Genomic DNA, 20,494 nt, shown 5'->3' on the forward strand with positions numbered 1-20,494 from the left:
GGTATGAATTTTCAGGTAAGGAATGCATTTTAATGCTTAAATCCAAGTTATAAGGCCATAGATAGTGATTCACACAGCTGGTATTTGTGTCACTTACTTGGGATTTATTCTCACTCATCATCTTGTGATTGAGGTAAGAGCTCTGCAGCTGACCTTGAAGACAATAAATGATCATGAAAATGGATGCGTAAACAGAATTTGCAGATTTAGTGAAATTTAAATAAACTAAAAAAAAAAAAAAAAAATAATCACCTAACGGTTCCCACGTACATGTGTGAGGGGAAATAAAAATCAAAACCAAAAACGCTTCCTCCATATGCCTTTGTTAAAAATGTTGCTGTGGCTGCGGCCCTGGCCATCTCACACAGCCTCGGGCCAGCCGGCTTAATGTTTTATTTGGACTTGACTGTCGGAAGTGTGCGGTTGTCATACGGGTGCTTTGCAAAGGGAGCAAAATCAAAATGAGCCTGCTCTGTGATTTCACCCTCGCTTGCCTCGGGCATCGCTCACTGGATCAAGAAAACTGCAGCAATATGACAAACTGCTGCTGCCGAGCAGAAATTCCGACACAGAGCTCATAGACCACAAACAAACGAGACACCTACTGAAAACACGGTTGAAATTCTTTATCTCGCAGCTGATTTATAATCCTCAGACTTTATAACACATCAATTAAAGGAAATCCAATCTTTAAATTAAATTTAAATTTCATGTGTTCAATGTGGACTGTACATTGGTTATAAAAGATGTATCCTTCGTAATGAGTTTAAACATTTAGATATTTTCACCTTTAGACCTTGATATTATTTCTAAATACTGTAATTTGTTGTAATTGTTGGTTAAATGTGGGGGGGGGGAAATTATATTTCCTGAGGCAAGATTGCCCTCTGGTGAATTACCTGGATATGGCTATAAGGAAGCAATAGTTGAGTTTGCAAGAAAGAAATGTTAAAAAAAAAACAAAAAAAACATATTGTAGTGCATGTTTTTGTTCGTTATACTACTTTGGATTGACGGTGGATATTCAAGTAACTTTTTTGGTGCAATAGGCATAACCTTCCCATAGTGATTTTACTCAGTATTCTTCATACTCAGTGTTTTATTAGAAACAAATACCGGTACTACATAATACAAAAAACAAATGCTCTGTTCAGGAGAAAAAGAATCCCACCTGTTCTCAATGGAAAAACATTTATTTACAGAATGTAAAAATAAAGGCTGATGTTACAAAGCCCCCCCTCCCCGATAAAAAAAAAAAAAAAAAAAAAAGATTGAGCAATTGTAAACAAAGAGGCTTCCGTTACAACAGCCCTTCAATATCTTCAAGGTAAGCAAAGCACTTTTTAATGTCACCTGATTCACATGACAGTTGTTGTTGGCGGCATATGTTTCCATGGAAACTTAAGCAAATAGCTTCCTCACACAATGAGAATGTAGCATCAGGATGCATCCGTGAGCCCACCTGAGCGGGCCGATTTACACAAGACCACGGAAAAGTAAACCAAGAGTGGATATTGCATTGATTGTCCATCTGCTCTACAGCCCGTGAAGGGTGGAGCCGATGATGTCCATGAATGTAGCTTCGACACAGTAGCAGATCTGAACATCCGGGTCAGATCCTCCTAGTTCCTCTGCTGTCCTTTGGGGCAACGCCAGTTTGGTGGAGCCTTCTACAGAAGCATCCCGTGGCTTCTCCCTTAGATATTGCAAACCTAAGCGCAAAGAAGAAACTCCAACTATCAGTGCGCTAACCATCGTCCTAGAAAAAAAATAATAATTACATTTCGGCAAGTCAGATTCGTCTGTACTTACGAGCGATGAGAGGGTCAATGTCTCGGGCTTTTGTGGCCACGTCAGAGGCACAAACCTGCCCCACTTGTACTAGCAGGGCTGTCACATCTTCGTAGAGAGGAGGGAAGGCCTGACAGAAGGCCACCAGGCAAGGCAGGGTGGGCATGAAGAAGGCAAAGCGCTTGGCACGAGTCAGCACTGAACAGAAGAAAGAAAAGGCACCAAACAATTATAGCCCGACTAGAAGTTCCTCAGCGACAGCGGACATCGGTCAGATGGTGGTAGCAAAAAGGTACAGTAATCATTCCAGGACAGTTTATCCAGGGGAGGTAGGAAACTACTCTGCTGTACTTGACTTTGTATTTTGCAAAGTGAAAATTAACTGGATGAAACGGTAAAGAAAAGGTTTTCTTTTTTTTCCTGACCTGTGAGAAGTGTCCCCATGACACTGACGGCCAACCTGGCCACACTGAGCGACTTGGGCAGTGCGTACTGGATACACAGGTAGGATAGCAACTGGATTGCAAAAATCTGTGGAGACATTAAATTTACAACTTATAAAATTTGATTATTATTATTTATTTTATTATTATTTTTTTTTTAAATAGAAACACTCCAAATATGCAAACCATCTAATATGCCAGGCCAGAGAGGACAAAGGCAGTGTCAGGATATCTCACCTGCTTCTCAAGTTGGGGCTGGGCCAGTAGTTCTGGGATGAAGTCCAGACAGATATGCATAGAAGGGATGCCCGACACCGTTAGAGGCAGCAAAGGTTGAGGATAGCCCTGAAAGAACCCACATGTAGAAACAAGACCAATTGGGGTGCAGTAAGGGGCTTAAGTTCATTACATTGATTAGGTGTGGTCGAATCTAAATGCTGGTGCAAGCTTTTATACTTCGGAGGCGAAGAGGATCACTTCAGTATTATCCAGCATATTAGTATTTGCTGCTCCTGGGAGAGCAGCGACCACTGACTGCTAATGTTGCTGGAATATGTGATGAGTAATGGGGTCAATATTAATGATTTCTAAAGTGTGAGAAAACAGTCCCAAAAGTGAGGATGGTGAGTTTTTAAGCTGATTGACAACTTGTGATAACGCCTGTAACGCCCTGTAGCTGTACTGCTTAGTGGAAACAAGGATGACCCTGTGCTCTAAACCAGCAGCACCACAGCATGTTACGTGTTCTCTTACCTGAAAGTGGACTAGTTTGGCAATATTGGGGTCGGCAATGAACATCTGATGCAGGAGACAACAGATGAGACACTGCACCTCCCTCAAGTCACTGAGCAGGCCTCCGTCTGGCTCAGCACCCTCCTTGGCTCTCAGCAGCAGACGTCTTTGTTCCGTTTTCCCTGGCGCGGGGTCCCTGATGCCCCTCAAAAGGCTCTCTGTGCTGCACCCCAGCCACTGCTCCTCGGAGGTTGGTAAACACACCTCCAGCAGAATCTGGACTGCTGCACTATCCTGGATTTAACAAGAATTACGAGAATGGCATTACAGGTATTCCTGGGGAAACAAATTATAATACGATATTTAAAAAAAGAAGAAGAACTAAAAAAACCTGTGCAGCTAACAGAGCATTCTTGAGCTCCTCCCTGGTGACTTCAGGTGTATCTGGCTGTCCGGGTACACCGAGGTTGGAGACTGTCTGGCTCTGTCTATCAAAGTCTGCAGTCTCCTTTAAATGGCTGTGCAGGAAAGCTTTAGACGCAAGTAGATAGCCATTCAGCATGTGAAGGACAATGTCCATTAAAGGAGGACATCTAAAGAGAGAGGAGACAAATACAGAGTAAAAACTAGTTCGTGTTTGCCTTTGAGATTCGATACATTATTGTCAACTAGATAAGGTGTACCAATATCCGGCAGAATTCAAGTCACATACTTTAAAACACACATCACGTGAAAAATAAAAAAATAAATAATCGGTATCTTTGTACTCAACATAAAATAAGTGTAACCTAGAAATGATCAAATTAGGAAATAATGGGCAACAAAACTTATGGTCCCGTCACACCATGACGTTCCGGTCAGCGTTCTATAGCGTTTGAGGAAACGTTGGTAGCCGCCCATGGTCGCCGGGATAGCTCCACAAGAGCGTTGTTTGAACGCTAGTGAACGTCAATGATCGCTGGGAATCGGCCGGTCTGGAAAAAAAGTTTTGAACATGCACAAAATTTCTCACCGAGACCAGCGTTCATCAACGTTTAATTTTAAATGCTGCAGAACGTTCAAAACGTTCGTGGAACGTTTTACTAAGGTTCACTGAGCGTTGCACGCGTTTGGCTATCGTTAGTCAGTCGTAACTTTAGTAGCTTTACTTGGTTGCTACTTAATCGTTTGCTTAGCAGTGAAGGACTCACTGGCAACCTGTCAACAACCACTGAACAATCCCGTATCGCAGACAGCGTGTGACTAAAGTCAAACGAACGTCGTTTGGAGTCCATTGAGCGTCATTCGTGCTTTTCCCGAACGTCCGTGCATATGGGTATATAAACCGATGCTTTGTAAAAGCAAGGTCCATTTAATATTAAGCTACAGTAGAGAGCACCTACTACGGAAGATCCAGAAAGCAGCAGTTCGTTTTCGCGGAAAAACTCCACCAGACTATCCTCGACATCCCGGTCCAGGATCCTGCAATCCTTTCTCTGCTTCTTTTGTCTCTTTATCGGACCGTCCTCACTGGGGTTTGCAAGGTGTTTAGGGTCCCCAAGGGGGTGTCACATGGTGCGTGACTTTGCGGACTTGCTCTTCCTCCTGCAGTTGTTTTTCCTCCAAACACATTGCTGGTGATGAAAGAGGCTTAGCTTTCTTACTAGCAGCGCTAGTTGCTGATGTTCGCGCCCTAACTTTTTTTCTTCTCGGCGGCACTGCTCACTGTTCTAACTCACGACAACAACTGAAGTGACTATGAACTTTCCAAGGTTTTAGTGCCGGTTCCACTGTAAAAATTACACGCCAGCAAAATGCTTTTCTGTGGTTATTCACTCATTGGTCACACGCTCAACACGCTCGTCTTACGTTGACAAAAATCGCTCGTCGCTCCCCAATGACGCGTTTGCACACGCTAATGGTTTTTAGGGGTATCTTATTTGGTCGCTGTTACACGCTTTTCGTGCGTTAGACACACGTTAAGTCATGCGTTAGTCACACGTTAATCACACGCCAGATGTGTCATCCACGTTTGAGAACGCTGAAAAATACAACGATTGAAATGTTCAGAGGACGTTGACCAGAACGTCATGGTGTGACAGAGCCTTTAGCAAGGGGAATCTGACCACCATCTAGTAATTATAATCACTGCTTGATGCTTGAAGAGATGCAACAGAAATAAATACATCAATTCTGCTGCCTTTCCCGTCCTGAAACATTCAAATGACAATTCAATTTATTAAGGCAGAAAAAAAAAAAAAAAAAAAAAAAAAAACTTTCTGACCCTCTGGGAAAATGTAATTTCCCCCCTTTTGTTAAATCACAGTGAATGTGAGCTCAGTTTCACAAACCTGATTACCACCATACTTGTTGGATCAAGAACTCACATAAAAAAAGGGGTCAAAATCCATCAGTCGAGAAAAGGTTAGAAAGCCATTTCCAGGGCTGTGGGGCTCTAGCGAACCACGGTCAGAGCCATTATCCATAAATCGAGAGGGCTGGGAAAAGTGGCAAACCTTGCCAGGAGTGGACGAACAACTAAAACTACTCCAAGTGCGACAATGACTCATCCAGGAAGTCACAAAAGCACCTCAAACAACATTTAAAGACGTGCAGGCCTCCTTGGCCTCAGTTAAGGTCAGTATTCATGACGCTACCATAAGAAGAGACACATTGAAGAATTCCCAGGAGGAAACCCTAGCTGTCGGCAAACAATACAAAGGCTCATCTCAAATTTGCCAAAAAGCAACTTGATGATCCTCAAGACTTTTGGAGAAACAAATATTCTATGGATTGACGAGTCAAAATTTGAACTTTCTGGAAGGTGTGTGGCCTGTTACATCTGGTGTAAAAATGGCACAGCATTCGGAAAAATGAACATTATGCCAACAGTGAAGCATGGTGGTGGCAATGTTATGGACCGGGGTTGCTTTTCGCCATCGGGATCAATTCAGTACAGAACAGGATCAGGATCAGGACATTTTGCTGTGACTGATGGATCAATACATTTTGCCATGTACCAGAAAATTTTGGTTCATAGGGCAATTATTTCTTCACAGAGGGCCAGAAAAGTTTTTTTTGTGCCTTAATAAATTGAATTGTCATGTCACAATGAATGGTATGTCATTTGCTTTTGCACCTGTACACCCTGTGATCACAGCGAAGAACAATGAGCGGATCCACCATGAGGTCGTTCTGAGTATACATCTGCTGTCTGAGCAGCTTTCCTGAAGGTTGAAGAGCATTAACAGTCATCACCCACAACCTGCAACACAAACATCTTTTTAAGCTACCAATATCCCACAACTGGAATGTATTCAATTTGACAATGTACTATGTAACATTTACCGAGTATGACATAAGGAATGTTGATGTGACAACACTCGCGTCTAAAAAAGTAACTGTGAGATCCAGTCTCTCAAGGGCGCAAAAGCTAAAAATACAAGTCTGACAACTCTGAATTTTCCTCCTGAATTAATAAGAGCAGTCAGTGACAACATTGAGTGCTATGAGAAGAGGCCAAAATTCCTTTACAATCCCTTTTAGAAAGTCGTCTTCTTTTCTCCTGCAGAGACTCATTCTGATCAATAGAATGTCTGCTCAGAGCTTTGGAACTGTGCTCCCGTCAACCTGGAGGTCGTAGAGAGACCCTCTTCTGTCACTTTGGGTGAGTGCTGAAAAGAGGTGTTTTGCTCGCTACCTCAGACATATTTGCACAATCATCTTTGAATAAGCGGCTCGGGGTCAAGGATGCAACAACTCTTGTTCCATAAGTCTCCCTTTAATCCACTTACTGCGTCTCAAAGCAACTTAACACAGCCTTAAGAAAAATGCCACTGACTCAAGAGAAGCTGATAACATTGCACTCAAACAACAACACACAGCTACGCTCACGTTAACCAAGGGCCCGAAAGAGACTTGCAATTTGGAGATTTATTTTCCCCTCAAGAGCACAAATAATGAAATGCTAAATGGTATTTGATATACAGAATGGATTTGGAAAACTAACACCTGAGTGAAGTCATTAACATAAGGCATGCCTTTCAGAAATTACATTACTTGTATTCCAGTTAAACATTTCAATTACTGTCAACTAAGCCAACAGCTCCAAGGCAGCGGGCATGTGCCAGCTGGTGCATGAGAAATGATTGACATCCCGTCAGTCACGCCTTCTGTCTCTGATGGGTTGTTTTTCCTCAAGTCATTTCTTGCAGATTAAATTAGAGGCACAAGATGGGGGCACAGATCATTTCACTCATATACTACTTTAAGGTCATACTGATAGTTCTGACAAATAGTTAAGTTTTTTTGTTTACATTCCAAACCTACCCTGAATGCATACTTTGATTAGAAACATCATCAACCGTGCGTGCACAAAATGCCCCCTAAAAATTTAGTGCATCATTAGGAAAGCCAGACAAAGACTACATTGCACTACTTCTGATATCTTTCCAGCAGTGTCATTGCAGAATTTTCTCTCAAACATACGGTTTCCAGAATGTAATTGTCTTCACATAGTTTACCTGCGGGGCATCACAGTGTTGAGGCCCATCCAGAGCTTGTTGAGGGTCTGCAGAGTGCGCCGAGGCACAGCAGGTTCCAGCAGCAGAGCCATGCTGGTCGTGAGGGACTCTGAGTAAGGGATAAGATCTCCTGGTGTGAGAAGTGTCAACTGCTCCAGGATTCGCATCAGCCTTGGACTGCTCGATGGTAACTTCTGGAAGGCTGCCCATATAAAAAAAAAAAAAAAAAAAAAAAAAAAAGACAAAATGGCTGACTCATCTGTAAAGAGTCTAGAACTGTGAAGCCTTGTTGCGCTTCATTCAATTAATGTGATATGTATGTAAAGAGGCAATATATTGTAATACTGCAAACTAATGTTTTCACACGAATTAAGTACCACTACAGCCTGACTTTAAGAAAGATAAAAGTACATTTGCGTTGTTGTTTCTCAAACAAAAGTATGAACAGCTATTAAAAATGTAACGCTATCTTCGGGTGAGAGGTGGGGTGCACCCTGAACTGGTTGCCAGCCACTCGCAGGGCACAGAAACAAACAACCATGTCGGCTCACCACTGTGTTAACCTGAGGTCATTTGTTGACATGACGTGAAGTGACATGATGCGCACCCTGGTGAAGTTGGCTCGGAGTGTACCGGCAGGTGTTGCTGGGGAGCATCATTTTCCTCAGCAGTGGCAGAGTACCCGTTACCTCCTCTTCACATACCCAGTCTTCCACAAGACACAGGTGAGGATAGTTGACGGCCAGCAACCTCAACAAAGCAGAGTGCAGACCTGCCAACATGGAAAGAGAAAGCAAGATTTTTCAAAATCTGACTGATCTATGAAGAGGAAAAAAAGTGTTTTTCTTATATGCATTAGTAAAACAATATCTGGATATTCTCAAAGAATTTTGTGCTAACTCACCCCCAAGCTCTTGCTGCAGCCCCTGGGCTTGGGTAACTAAGTACTTGATGGGGATCTGGTCCATCAGTGCTGCTGAATATGACTTGGGCTTTTTCTGCATTAAAGCTGTCAAAGAACGAAGAGAAAAGTTGGGAGTGGAATAAGGCACTGGGAAAGAACATGGTACAGGTTCCAGGGCACAAGAATCGGGCCAAAATGCGCGCATATGCGACCCAATGTATTAACGCTCCTTTAACAGAGTCTCACTAAATAAAAACATGGTGGTTGAAAGCTGCTATCTTTTTCACCACTTTAGTCAACCTTTTACACCTGCGCGCTTTACTTTCTGAAGTTAGATAGATTGGATACATTTATTTTGATCGATGACCTTTACTCGTTCTTGTTGTGGCAGTCTGGTCACGAGTTGGAGAAGACCAAGCACACCGGTACGGTAAGCTTGAATAATGTGATTGCATGAATTTTTGGATGGCAATTAGCTTCCCAGACAGTTTTCATCATCCATGACTCGTGTTGATCAGACACGCATGACCTCCCCCAAAAAAGGGTGCACCAGTACAACCAGTGCAAAACTCCCAAGGTGTAGGATTGTGAATGGAGCCCAGAGCTGCTGTGCTCACTGGTGGTGACATTATCTTGACAAGTTCAGTACAGCTGCTGATAGGTTTCATTACTCTTTCACTGATAGTTGTGGGAGCTTGGGTAAACAGACCAATTAAAGGGATGGCCATATACTCTCATAAATCTGGCCTAATAAAAGGCAAGGGGAGAGCGGTCATGAAAAGGGAATGCGTGGCAGCTAGACTCACTGCTCATGCTAGAATCTGACATCAAGTTGTCCTAGTTAGCTCCCAAAGCAATTGCACTTGGCTGCTTGTCAGGCTAGCATTTATTATCTATGAAGCGGACAACGTGCTGTCCCCGGAGTGGAAAGGAAAAGTATGTCCAAAGAGACAAAGAGAAAGAAATCCCCGCAACAGAGGACAAATAAAGTATGTCACTGAATGGGCTAAGGTAAAATGAAATGTTTACATACCCAATTGTTTGGTGCTCGCCAACAGGTTCTCCTCATAAGACAGGATGTAGTAGAGGATTAGCAGTTGGGTCGTGATGGAGTTATGTTGTCGTCCTCCTCGACTATTGTCTCCTTGCTAAGAGAGGAAGGACGAGATCAAAAACCTGAATTAAATTCCTTGTGCAAAAAACTCACAATGCGAAAAATATCACTTTTGTCAGTCTCCACTCAAAGTCAAACTGAAGCTCTTGGATGGAAAGCACGATTATGATCTATGATTCTTATACAACTTTATGCTTTGTAGTATTTATAACAATTAAATAGTGCATCAATTATCTAGCCATCACATTGGCGCAGCTGGTTAGAGGGTTGACTTCACAGTTCTGGGAACTGTGGGTTCGAATCCCGGCCCACCTGTGAGGAGTTTGCTTGTTCTACCAGTGTCTGTGTGGGTTTTCTCCGGGGACTCCGGTTTCCTCCCACATCCCAAAACATGCATTAATTGGAGACTTTAAATTGCCTGTAGGTGTGATCGTGGGTGCAACTGTTGTTTATATGTGCCCTACGATTGATGGCAACCAGTTCAAGGTGTAACGTGGCTGAAGAGAGCTGGGATAGGCTCCAGCACTCCCTCGACCCTCGTGAGGATAGGCGGCTCATATAATGGATGGAGGGATGCCGAGTGCCTTTAATGTTGACAATCTGATCAACGGCATCATTTATTAGTTCCACAAAAGACATTTACAGGAATATGTTTGGGGAAAAAAATGCTTCAAATGTACAAATCGACTATATCGGACAACCTCCTGCCCCCATTTGTCTGTGGTATCGAGGTTCCACTCTATATAGATAAATTTTTCCCCCTCATGCCTCAAATTTTATTTTTTTGTTCTATTAAAGTAATTTAATATTATACAAATCATTTCTTCTGAAGGACACAGGGTGACTTACGACAGAAGAGGCCTGAAAGACGCTGAGGATTTCCTGCTCTGTGATTGGTTGGTTGGTGGCCTCAGGGTTGGCCTTTGAGGCTGGAGTGAGGATTGAGTTGATGTAAACGTCAACCAGAGGAATTAGCTGGGTGTGGATGGGGGTGTTTGTCTCACACAGCTGACGGTATATCCAATCCTGGAAGGTAAACAACAACACCAGTGGAGGATGGATATTTCAAACATTGCACACATCTCTCCAGCAAAATGTCTACCTTGATGGACACTTTGTGCTTGGTAAAGGCTCGGCTTCGAAGCAACTGGTAGATACAGTGAATGGGGAGGAATCCTGTGATGTTGGCACTTAGATTGTTGGTCACCGCAACTCTCACTGCATGGGCTGTAACGACCTGTACACCAAACACATGCAAGCAATTTTGAACAACAAATAAAAACATTACTCCATCATGTGCAATTGTACATCACATGTTCCATGATCGTTTATTTAAATAGTCGCGTACAAAAAAAAAAAAAACATACCTAATTACAAAAATGGATATGAGCTTAATAAATGCACCTGTTCTGTGAAGATCTCTTGAGTGAAGATAGTTTTCATCTTGCTTAGAGAGCTTGGTTTGATGGCAATCTACAGAAGAAAAAGATGAAAAGTGGTAGCTCTACTGTGAGTAAAAATAACCTGAAGGCACTAATAGTGGTATTGCTATTTTTCAATTTCCTCTGTTCGTATTTTATGTAAAAAAAAAAAAAAAAAATCTTCTTGGCAGCCACAACACTGAATTGATAGGGTTTGCCCTGGGGGTGTAACAAACAGACTCTAAATCCAATTACATTACAGAGCTTAGTGGAACATAGATTGAGATGGGAAAACCACTAAGAACACATACAGGAGAAAATAGTACACTAAAGTCATAAAACAGTGAACATGCTGCCACGGACAAATACTGTCTTTGGAGATAACGTATATCTAGGTTGAAAGTGTTACATCACTAGTTGAGTCTTTCTTTGTCGGTGCAGCAGTGGGTGTAGTGGGGCCAGTCTCTGGTCAGAGAGACCAACATATTGATCACTGCCATCCTCTCCCCTCCCACCTTACCTTCATCCCCAAAGTGGAGCACACCAACTCAATAATGGAGCTCAGCTGGTTGCTATGGAAATACATGGCCACCAGTAATAGCATCTCTCCAAAAGAGGCAGATACACCTGCAGCACTGTATAGCGAAAGAAACAAATAAGAGACTAGTTGTTAATCCTGCATTTTACAGAACAATATTCAAAAGAAAAAAAAAATAATCACGCTCAGAATGTAGAATTTTAGTCCCCTGTCACTTGTCACAATGTTTTCAGCATAACATTAACCAAATGTACACCACATGGAGTGAGGTTCACTGGCCATCACAGAGGTTTGACACTCAACATCAACAAACCATCCATCCATATTATACATTAATTGTGTGACCGCAGATAAGTATTTAACTCGGCTGAAGGAATGAATGAGCATCCCAGCTTTATGACTTGTCGATGAATCATCGGTTTCATTAAGAATCAGCTGTACCCTGCTTATTTGTCAAATGTAAATTGTGAATGCATTTTACTGAATGAGATCAGTTGCTCAGAAAAATAAGAATGTAAGCAGTCCTGTTATGCGTCCAGGACAGAATTCCGAAGAGCCAAAAAACATCATTATTAAAGAGATAATCAGAAAATCTAATGACTATAATACCCAAAGAATAATAGCTTACAACAATAAAAACAACAAGAACAATAGCTTGCAACAGCAAGGGCCTTTTCGCCAACAGCAATACTTCTCAATGGCACTACAAAACCCAATTAAAACTTTTATGAATTATTTACCACTTTGACTTATACAGCAATATATTATTATAAACAATATAATTATTTGGCGGCCCAGTGGACAATTAGTTAGTGCGTCTGCCTCACAGTTCTGAGAACCGGGGTTCAAATCCTGGCCCCACCTGTGTGGAGGTTGCATGTTCTCCCGTGGCTGTGTGGGTTTTCTCCAGGCATTCTGGTTTCCTCCCACATCCCCATAAAAATACATTGATCGGAGTCTCTTTTTTGCCCTTAAGTGAAATTGTAAGTGTGATTGCTTGTTTATTTCTATATGCCCTGCGATTGTCTTGCAACCAGTTCAGGGTGTACCCCCACTACTGCCCAAAGATAGCTCGTATAGGCTCCTGCACTCCTACAACCTTTGTGAGGATAAGCCGCTTTTATAATGGATGGATAAATGTATTATAATTGCCCCACCCCCCACCCAAGTCTGTAACTAACCACAAATTTGGGAAATGTGAGTCTGGAAAAGGTAAGAAAGCCATTTCCAAGACGTTGGGGCTCCAGCGTACAACTGTCAGAGCCATTATCCAATCGAGAAAACTGGGAACAGTGGCAAACCTTCCCAGGAGTGGATGACCAACTAAAATCACTCCCAGAGTGCGATGACTCATCCAGGAGGCCCCAAAAGAACCTCAAACAACATTTAAAAGACCCGCAGGGCTCAGTGCCCTCCGTTTAAAGGGCCACTGTCATGAAATGCATGATTTTCAGCTTTTTGTAAGTCCCGCCATGAAAATCCTCTCGAGGGATTTGTTTTCGAGAAGAAGCAGGAAGTGACATTTATGGCAGGACCCCCCTCAAGTAGATTCGCTTGTTTCTATTAGTTTTACCTACAGGAAGGAAGCTTGTTGTTCCTTCGTGTTAGCCAAAACGCCGGCTCGTTGCATTGCTGGACATTGCTTGAACACTCAGGAGGATGGATTTACCCTTCATAAGTTTGCAAGAGAACCAGTTTGTCATTAAAAATGGATTGGACGGATGCAATGGACAAGAGCTTCGTTGGTTCCAAATGACAGGTAGGTGTGTACACAGCTGCTAAAAAAAAAATAACAGTTTGCAGGGGGTGGGGGGGGGGGCGTAATCCATAAATCAGGGTTGCTAAATGTGTCAATGCTTCTGTGCAGCAGCCACTGAAGGACGGCCACCGCAGCCCTTGTGGATTGCTACCGGGCTTGTTGACAAGGCCAAGCCTGCCGCCGGACTTTTCAGCCGGAGTGGCTCGTCAGCTCGGGGGCTCATGTCCGCTGCGGAAGTGGCCGTTTATCACCGCCGCGCAGAGTTGGATAGGGCTTGGAGGTGGTTTGGCCGTGAACGCATGTCATCTAAATATGGCTCGAAACAAAAGGGTAATATTGCTCCGGTAACTTCACTCAGTTGTGTGATGTTCTCTTCTTCGAAAAGAGCTTCCGTGTCAGAAAGGGCGTGTTCGTCTCCCATAGTAGGGTCCACCACGTGTTTTCAATGGCGAATGTCCGGGGTGACGTCACGGACAGGGGATGCAGCCAATATGGCGACCACTTGGATGTCATCGAATGACACTTCCGCATCTTTGCGCGTGGATGACACGCTCTCCGCTCATATTTATTTTTTTGTATATACATTGAAGTGAATATTGTTATGTATTTTTCATTTCAATATCTGTTTTAGAATGTTTATAGGGATGAGATTAGACCTTTAAGGTCAGTGTTCATGACTCTACCATAAGAAAGACGTTGGCCAAAAAATGCCATCCATGGGAGGGTTCCCAGGCAAAAACCCATGATGTCAGAGTACAAAGGCTTGTCTCACATTTGCCAAAAAAATACATCTTGATTATCCTCAAAACATTCTGTGAACTGAATAGTCAAAAATTGAACTTTTTGGAGGTGTTCAGCCTAATACACCTCAAGTAAAAACGGCACAGCATTTGATAAAAAGAACATTTTCCCAACAAAGATGCATGGTGGTGGCAATGTGATGGTTTGGGGCTACTTCTTATTGAAATACAGTTGGTGCAATCCACTTGTGTTATCATCCCCACAGTAACAAATGTCATGTCACATTTGAGTTTACAAGATTAAGCTCAATGACTGTAAAAAAGTGGGATGCGGTGGTATCGGAATACCAGATTTTACTGTAGTAGTATGACATAGTGCAATCGGGAAAGAACTAATCTGTCTTGTAGTCTGAAACGTGCATTACGTGCTGTCTCTCAGCCGCCTTATCTTTCCCAGTGGGCTGCCGTTTTTACTTTACTGGCAGTCAGATATTTACAGTTCTATATCAAAAGACACAAAAAAAATATATACGAGTAGATACTATTATATAAAAACAAAAGACATTGATTGCATCTAAAATGTACCATTATGTTCCCTCACTTGGTTAAAATTATGCATGTCGTTCTTACCTCTCAAAGTATTCCTCCTCTTTGATCATCCAGCTAAGCCACATAACCATGAGCTGCTCCTGCTCTGGTGTACTAGGGGCACGCAAGATACAAGACAGTGTTCAATGTCAATATAACACGCCTGCAGGAAATTGTTCCTTGTATAACAGGAAGATATGCAGGTAATTCCGCAGACAGGCGTCAGTAAAAAGAACATGGTTTACCTGACCAGTGTAGGGAAGGCCAGGAGTTTGCAGAAGGACAGGGAGACAAAGCGAACACCAGCAGGAGTGGCTGGAGGTCGACTCGTCATCAGCTGCAGGAGTTGCTCTGCCTCCTCATCTGTTGGTCTGGGTCAGGACCAGGTAAAAATATTAGTACACAAATTTAAGAAAAGAAAAAAAAAAAAAAAAAAAAGATATTCTACTTTTTTTAAGAACGTGTGAAATTTGAGGCTGAACTGAGGCATTTGGTATGGGAGATTCAGAGATACAATAACCCAGCAAAAATCACTAAAGTACAATACAATATTATAAATATAAGTAGAACAACAGAAATCACAGTTCGCACTGCATCTCCCCTAACTTACCTGAGGCCAGCGATGCCCATGAGAGCACAGTAGAGTCGGAGCAAAGCACTCGCCTTCACTACATGTTCTTCCCTGAGGCCCGAGTAACCAGAGCCCCGCTCGTCATCCACTTCGCCGTCATTGGGAACGTGGGTGCTGCGTGAGCGAGGCAGGATAGCGACTAACTCCAACAGCAGCTGCCTACGCATCTGCCACAGCACTGAGCTGCTCTCTCTCTTTCTCTAGCAGGAGAGAAGAATCACAGGACCTGAGGAGCAATCATCCAATTGCAACAAGCCATGACCGGCATTTTGTCAACTAATTGCTTTCCTGTTATTGTCTTGCAACCAGAGCAACAAAGCCATAAATTCTGCATCAGCTCAAATGCCATTGCAAATTACAGAGTACAGTGGTCTAAGAAGGCTACACAAACAATTCCCTGCAAAAGCAGAAACTTTTTCTTAATGGCTGGGGAAAGGGTCAATGGCATCTTTTCAAAAGAGATATTAAAAGCAAACATGATGGCATTTAAAGAGAAAAGCTCCTTGTTCCCCATAACCAAGAACAAATGTCAATAGGCGTAAAGAGCAAGCAATTTAAGCTTTTGTGGTATTTTAAATACACTTCCATTCATGAATATTACAGTTTCACTTTTCAATAGGCAGAGACAGCAACGGAATGCACGTTGGGTGGGGGTGGGGGGTTGGGGTCACACGCTGTCGAAAGATGGTTATTTTGAAGTGTTCTAAAAGGGATGAATGCACACATTAGAATGCAATCAGTGTTAGTGAATGCAGTAAGACAATGACTGCCCCCAAGAATCTAAACACCTAAAACAAAGGAACTCACCTGTTGCCCATTGCGAATGAACATGCTGAACCACGTGCGAACTTTGCTGTTGGTACCGAGCAATAAACCGCTGACATAAGAAACCAGGGGGCTGACAGCCTCATCCGCTGTGTCTGGTTTGTAATCAAGAGTTAAGGCCACTCCCAGGCCAGGAAGATGACATTCCTCCACCTAAGAAAAATGCAAATAAAAAAATTAGTGTACAAGGTATTATTAATCTGTAATAAAGGGGGGGGGGCATTTAATAAAATCCAATAACTTCTCTGATAAAAGCAATTTGATTTGGCATCCGACTGCTCATAATATTTTGAAATCAAAAGTAGTATCTTAACAGAAATGAATTGATCCTAATTGAGTAATTTATTTCTGTAGGTATTAAAAGATTGCATTTAACCAAAATAGTTTTTCCACTGACCACCATGGCTCGGATGTTGAGAGCCTGTGAGGGGTTCATCTGACACAGCTGCCTGAGCGCTTCAGTTCTCCGTCGACCGCCAACACTCTCCTCATCCTGACGCTCTCCATTCTTGATCAAACCTCTGCAGACTGCAAACATAAGCATGCATTTTGAGTGTCAGTTTATTATTGTCTCTGGGAAGGTTTGCCGCAGTTACCAATTTTCTCCATTTGTCAGTAATGGCTCTGACAATGGTTCACTAAAGCCCCAAAGCCTTGGAAATAGCTTTTTATACTTTTCCAGACTCACCTTTCCCAAATTTTCAGTTAGTCATAGTGACTTTATGATTAAAAAAGGTGGTGGCAATTATCTTTACACAGGGGGTCAGAAAGTTTGCATTTTTTTGTGTACTTTAATACATTGAATTGTCATTTAAAAACTGCATTTTGTATTTCCTCGGTTTGCCTCTGATTGATAGTAAAATTGGTTTGATGATTTGAAACCTTTGTGTGGAGTAGATATGCCAAAAAAAAAAAAAAAAAATGAAATCAGGAGGGGGCAAATACTTTTCCACACCACTGCAAGGACTTGGGACTTTACAATCATAAGGTCACACAGTTCATATGTAGCTGCCAACAAAAAAAGAAAAATCTCAACTAGTTGTTGCAAAGATGCAAGTCTGGAAGTAAACCATAATTCAAAGCATTAGTAGCAAGAGTATACAGAGACGTGGGGCTAAGGAATAAATGTCATAGATTCCTCCCTCTTAGCTTTGCAGCTCGTGTACAGAATATGAAATGAACTTTACTTAGCACAATTAAGATAGCGCATTAAGAAACCCCGTGAGGGTACTTGAATGGGTTTATCTGAAGCTGATACTCTCAAATACCCTTTCTTGACTTGTTAGAAATGGAGAGATCATTTACCTTCATTGAAGCTGTCAGGCACATTGGCGACCAGCAGACAAAGAAACCAATCTCCATTGCGAACATGGAGCAAAGCCTCTGCCACATCCACAATTGGCAGCAAGGAAGGCAGTTCTGCCGAGACAAAATAAATATGCAGTTCATCAAAAGCACATAATGGTGCTGGCTGGTTGTGCACAAATATGTGATGAGTCTGATGCACAGCTAATTTGTGCCGGATATAAATGTATACAAATACAATATGAGCAGGGATGCCAAACTTGAGTCTTTGTCCAAAAACATGAGACCAATACAATTTACAGGAAATATATATTATAATTATATGCGCTTTATGACTCATGAAGAGCAAACCGTAACCCTGGGAGGACTATTAAAATGTTTGATAGGGAAAGTAATATTTTAATAGATGACAAATACTGTGGAATGTTGTCAATGATGGAATAATCAAAGTATCCCCTCATTTCTTTCATTGAAGAATATAACTATAAATCAATGACCTTTTCTCAAATTCAATCCAGTTTTCCATCCATTTGCAAATTTAAATGTTCTTAATTGTGCCCGCCATTTGAGGTTGCTTACAATTTTTAAACCAATATTTAGTAATAAAAACAAAAAAATAAATGAAGAAAAAATAAATAAATCAACAATAACAATATGAACAGGGGAGAATGTCTTTAAAGTATCTCTCAAGTTTCTAAATGGCCATAATTGAAGGCATTTCAAAATTTGGAGCTAAGTAATTCATGAGTAATAACATTGTGGTCGAATTTAGTTGTCGAAAACAATTCTTTGATGCATTGCGGTGCCGACGTAAATGAGTCTAAATAGAAGATTTACATTCCTGACGTTTTTTCAAACTGATGAAGTGATAAAGAGTCTTCTAAAAAGATAAACATCCATGCAGCAATGGACCAACCACACCTTTGTGGTAGAGTGGTTAGGGGAAAATTATTTTATTTCCTTTTCTGTTTAAGGCTGCAACATAGCAAAATGTTGAAAAAGTAAAGTGTTTCTTCTTTTCAGGATCCAATGCACAAGAGAGGATGAATTTCTGGGTGAATGTCCCTCTAGTGAATAGAGACAATTAAGTTCAACTATTAGAGTGTCATACCTGCTTGCAGAATGCAAAGAACATCTGCAACCTCTTCCAAGTAGACTGGGCTTTCAAAGAGTTCTGACGACTTTAGAAAGAATTCCCCATTTGAATCGGCTACCTGAGACATATGATGCACATAATCATATTGTTATCGAATTATCCACTTGCTAATTCTTCTTGTGATATCTGTCCAGACTGTGGTATCCTTTATTTAAAAATCACTGAAAACAGCATCAATTGAAGCAGCTAATTAATTTGGAATACAGTAGTAGCGATTTAAAGAAACAAAAAAAAATTGTCAGAGTGTGACAATTGAAGACTGTACCTTACTCATGATCGCCAACAGTTCGCTGAGGGTCAGACGAAGTCTCCTGAGTGGATCACTGTGTTCAAACTCCAATGTAAGGCCATGCTGCAGCTGTGACACCAGGATACTCTCCACATTCGAACCACCTGCCTTATGCCTGGAACAAGTAATGAAAAAGGCACCGTTGGGAAATCATTTTAAATATTGTTTTGATAGAGAAATGAGGTCAGTTGTACCTGAGCTGCTGCTCCTTCCTGGCATCCTGCTCCAAGGCGTGGAAATCAACAGACAACAGTGCTACAATGGAGTTGACAGCTTCCACTCCTGACAGCAGCCGCAGGATGAGCTTCTTGTCCTCTGCCCAAGACTGGCTCTGGTCAGCTGGTGCACACAAAGCCATCCTCACCAAGCAGGGAAGCAGTAGCCTTAGCTCTGGGTCACTGAGCGCTGCCAGGCGCTGCACGCCCACCTTCTGCATGGCTTCAAATGCATAAGGGCTGACAAACTGCAGCCCTGCACTGTCTGCCATCCCGAAAACTACATCACAGGAACAAATACATGGCCTGATTTAAGTGCTTTCGGTAATTTCAATTTGTCTTGAGAGAGCATCAGAACAAAATACTACAAACAAGTGATCCCCACGTGAAGAGCAATCAACCACAACACACAGCTGTCAAAAGTAGCTCGAATCGATCGTCAAGTCACTGAACACTATCAATAATAAAACACTCTTTATTATACGTCGATATCTATATGAGTCTGCTCTTAATCCCAAAACAGTATGATTTTTTTTTTCTTAACCTGTACATTTCAATGCCAAAACAATGACAGCTCGCTATCGCTAATTTATACATGGGGCATGTTTAAACGTCCATAATCGGGGACATAACATGAATTCAACTCCGCGGTTGAAACTCTTCATGTTCAACGTGGGGTTAATTGAACTTGCGATCATTGATAGCACGTATTCATGATTCCGATCACTTTTTGGTTGTTTTAGCGTGCTATGTGCTAGTCAGCTAAACAGCTAAGGCTAACCCTAGGCTATTTATTAAACGGCCAAACAACGTGTTTGCGAAAGCGTAGCAACAATCGCGTGAATAAGTCAATGTAAGTAGCAACGGTAACATGCTTACCTCAAATAGTGGACTTATTGCAGGATAATTGGCTTACTTTCAAATGGTAGGCCTCCAGACCTCGGATTTAACTGAGCGCCACAGCCGCCGAAGAGAGCCAATGCCCCAGAACGTGTTCCTCCCGAAGCAGGTCCCACCAGATTTCTGAAAATGGATTCTAATTTGGATTTTCCCACGCATTAAGTACTAAAATGGTCCCATCTTCATTCGGACGGACTCTAACGGTACCTGACGAGCGAGAGAGAAATGTACATACAGTATATGTACATACCAGTGCGCCCGGCGGTTATAATAGAATCGCTGTGATGAGACACGGCGCTGTCTCGCTCGCGCAGAGATCTTTGGCGTTGCTGTATAATGGTTTTATACCGCCATGTGTTTACACGATTTATGTACAACGTTCATGATTGAGAAATACGTTCATCCTTGACATTTACGATACATTAAATCATTCGCCGTCATCCTCTTTTAAAACATAGTCCCCAGCATGTTGGCAGTTGGTTAAGAGCATTTTGGGTCATCTTTCGAGACGCACAGAATTGTGTATTTTGCGACCAAATAAGCACGAAATCTACCAAAAGAGTTTTCCCGTTCACCAGTGAACATGAGCCCGTTTCACACACACACAAAAAAAAACAACCAAAAAAAAAAAACAACGGTTC

At 42.1% G+C, this 20,494-nt stretch overlaps 1 protein-coding gene across 6 annotated transcripts; it reads right to left on the reverse strand.

Annotated features, from left to right (window-relative positions):
• Positions 1-1,076: 1,076 nt before the first annotated feature.
• ints2 (integrator complex subunit 2) lies at positions 1,077-20,494 on the reverse strand. 6 transcript variants are annotated; one of them, XM_061802711.1, is made up of 26 exons: positions 20,104-20,494; positions 19,870-19,976; positions 18,933-19,233; positions 18,715-18,853; positions 18,405-18,507; positions 17,294-17,407; positions 16,386-16,516; positions 15,971-16,141; positions 15,143-15,363; positions 14,778-14,903; positions 14,575-14,646; positions 11,428-11,542; positions 10,891-10,959; positions 10,589-10,723; positions 10,336-10,512; positions 9,406-9,520; positions 8,373-8,477; positions 8,076-8,240; positions 7,469-7,670; positions 6,085-6,210; positions 3,358-3,559; positions 2,988-3,260; positions 2,472-2,579; positions 2,217-2,322; positions 1,813-1,989; positions 1,077-1,712 (listed from the first exon to the last, which is right to left on the reverse strand). In XM_061802711.1, exons 3-26 carry the CDS (start codon positions 19,223-19,225, stop codon positions 1,537-1,539), a joined length of 3,621 nt encoding a protein of 1,206 aa, XP_061658695.1. In that variant the 5' UTR covers positions 19,226-19,233; positions 19,870-19,976; positions 20,104-20,494; the 3' UTR covers positions 1,077-1,536. The 6 variants fall into 6 exon arrangements, with proteins under 6 accessions (XP_061658695.1, XP_061658692.1, XP_061658690.1 ...); XM_061802708.1 differs by having other exon boundaries at positions 19,833-19,976; XM_061802706.1 differs by having other exon boundaries at positions 20,061-20,494.

The sequence above is a fragment of the Syngnathoides biaculeatus genome, chromosome 18 (genome assembly GCF_019802595.1).
Source record: "Syngnathoides biaculeatus isolate LvHL_M chromosome 18, ASM1980259v1, whole genome shotgun sequence".
Lineage (NCBI taxonomy): Eukaryota > Metazoa > Chordata > Actinopteri > Syngnathiformes > Syngnathidae > Syngnathoides > Syngnathoides biaculeatus.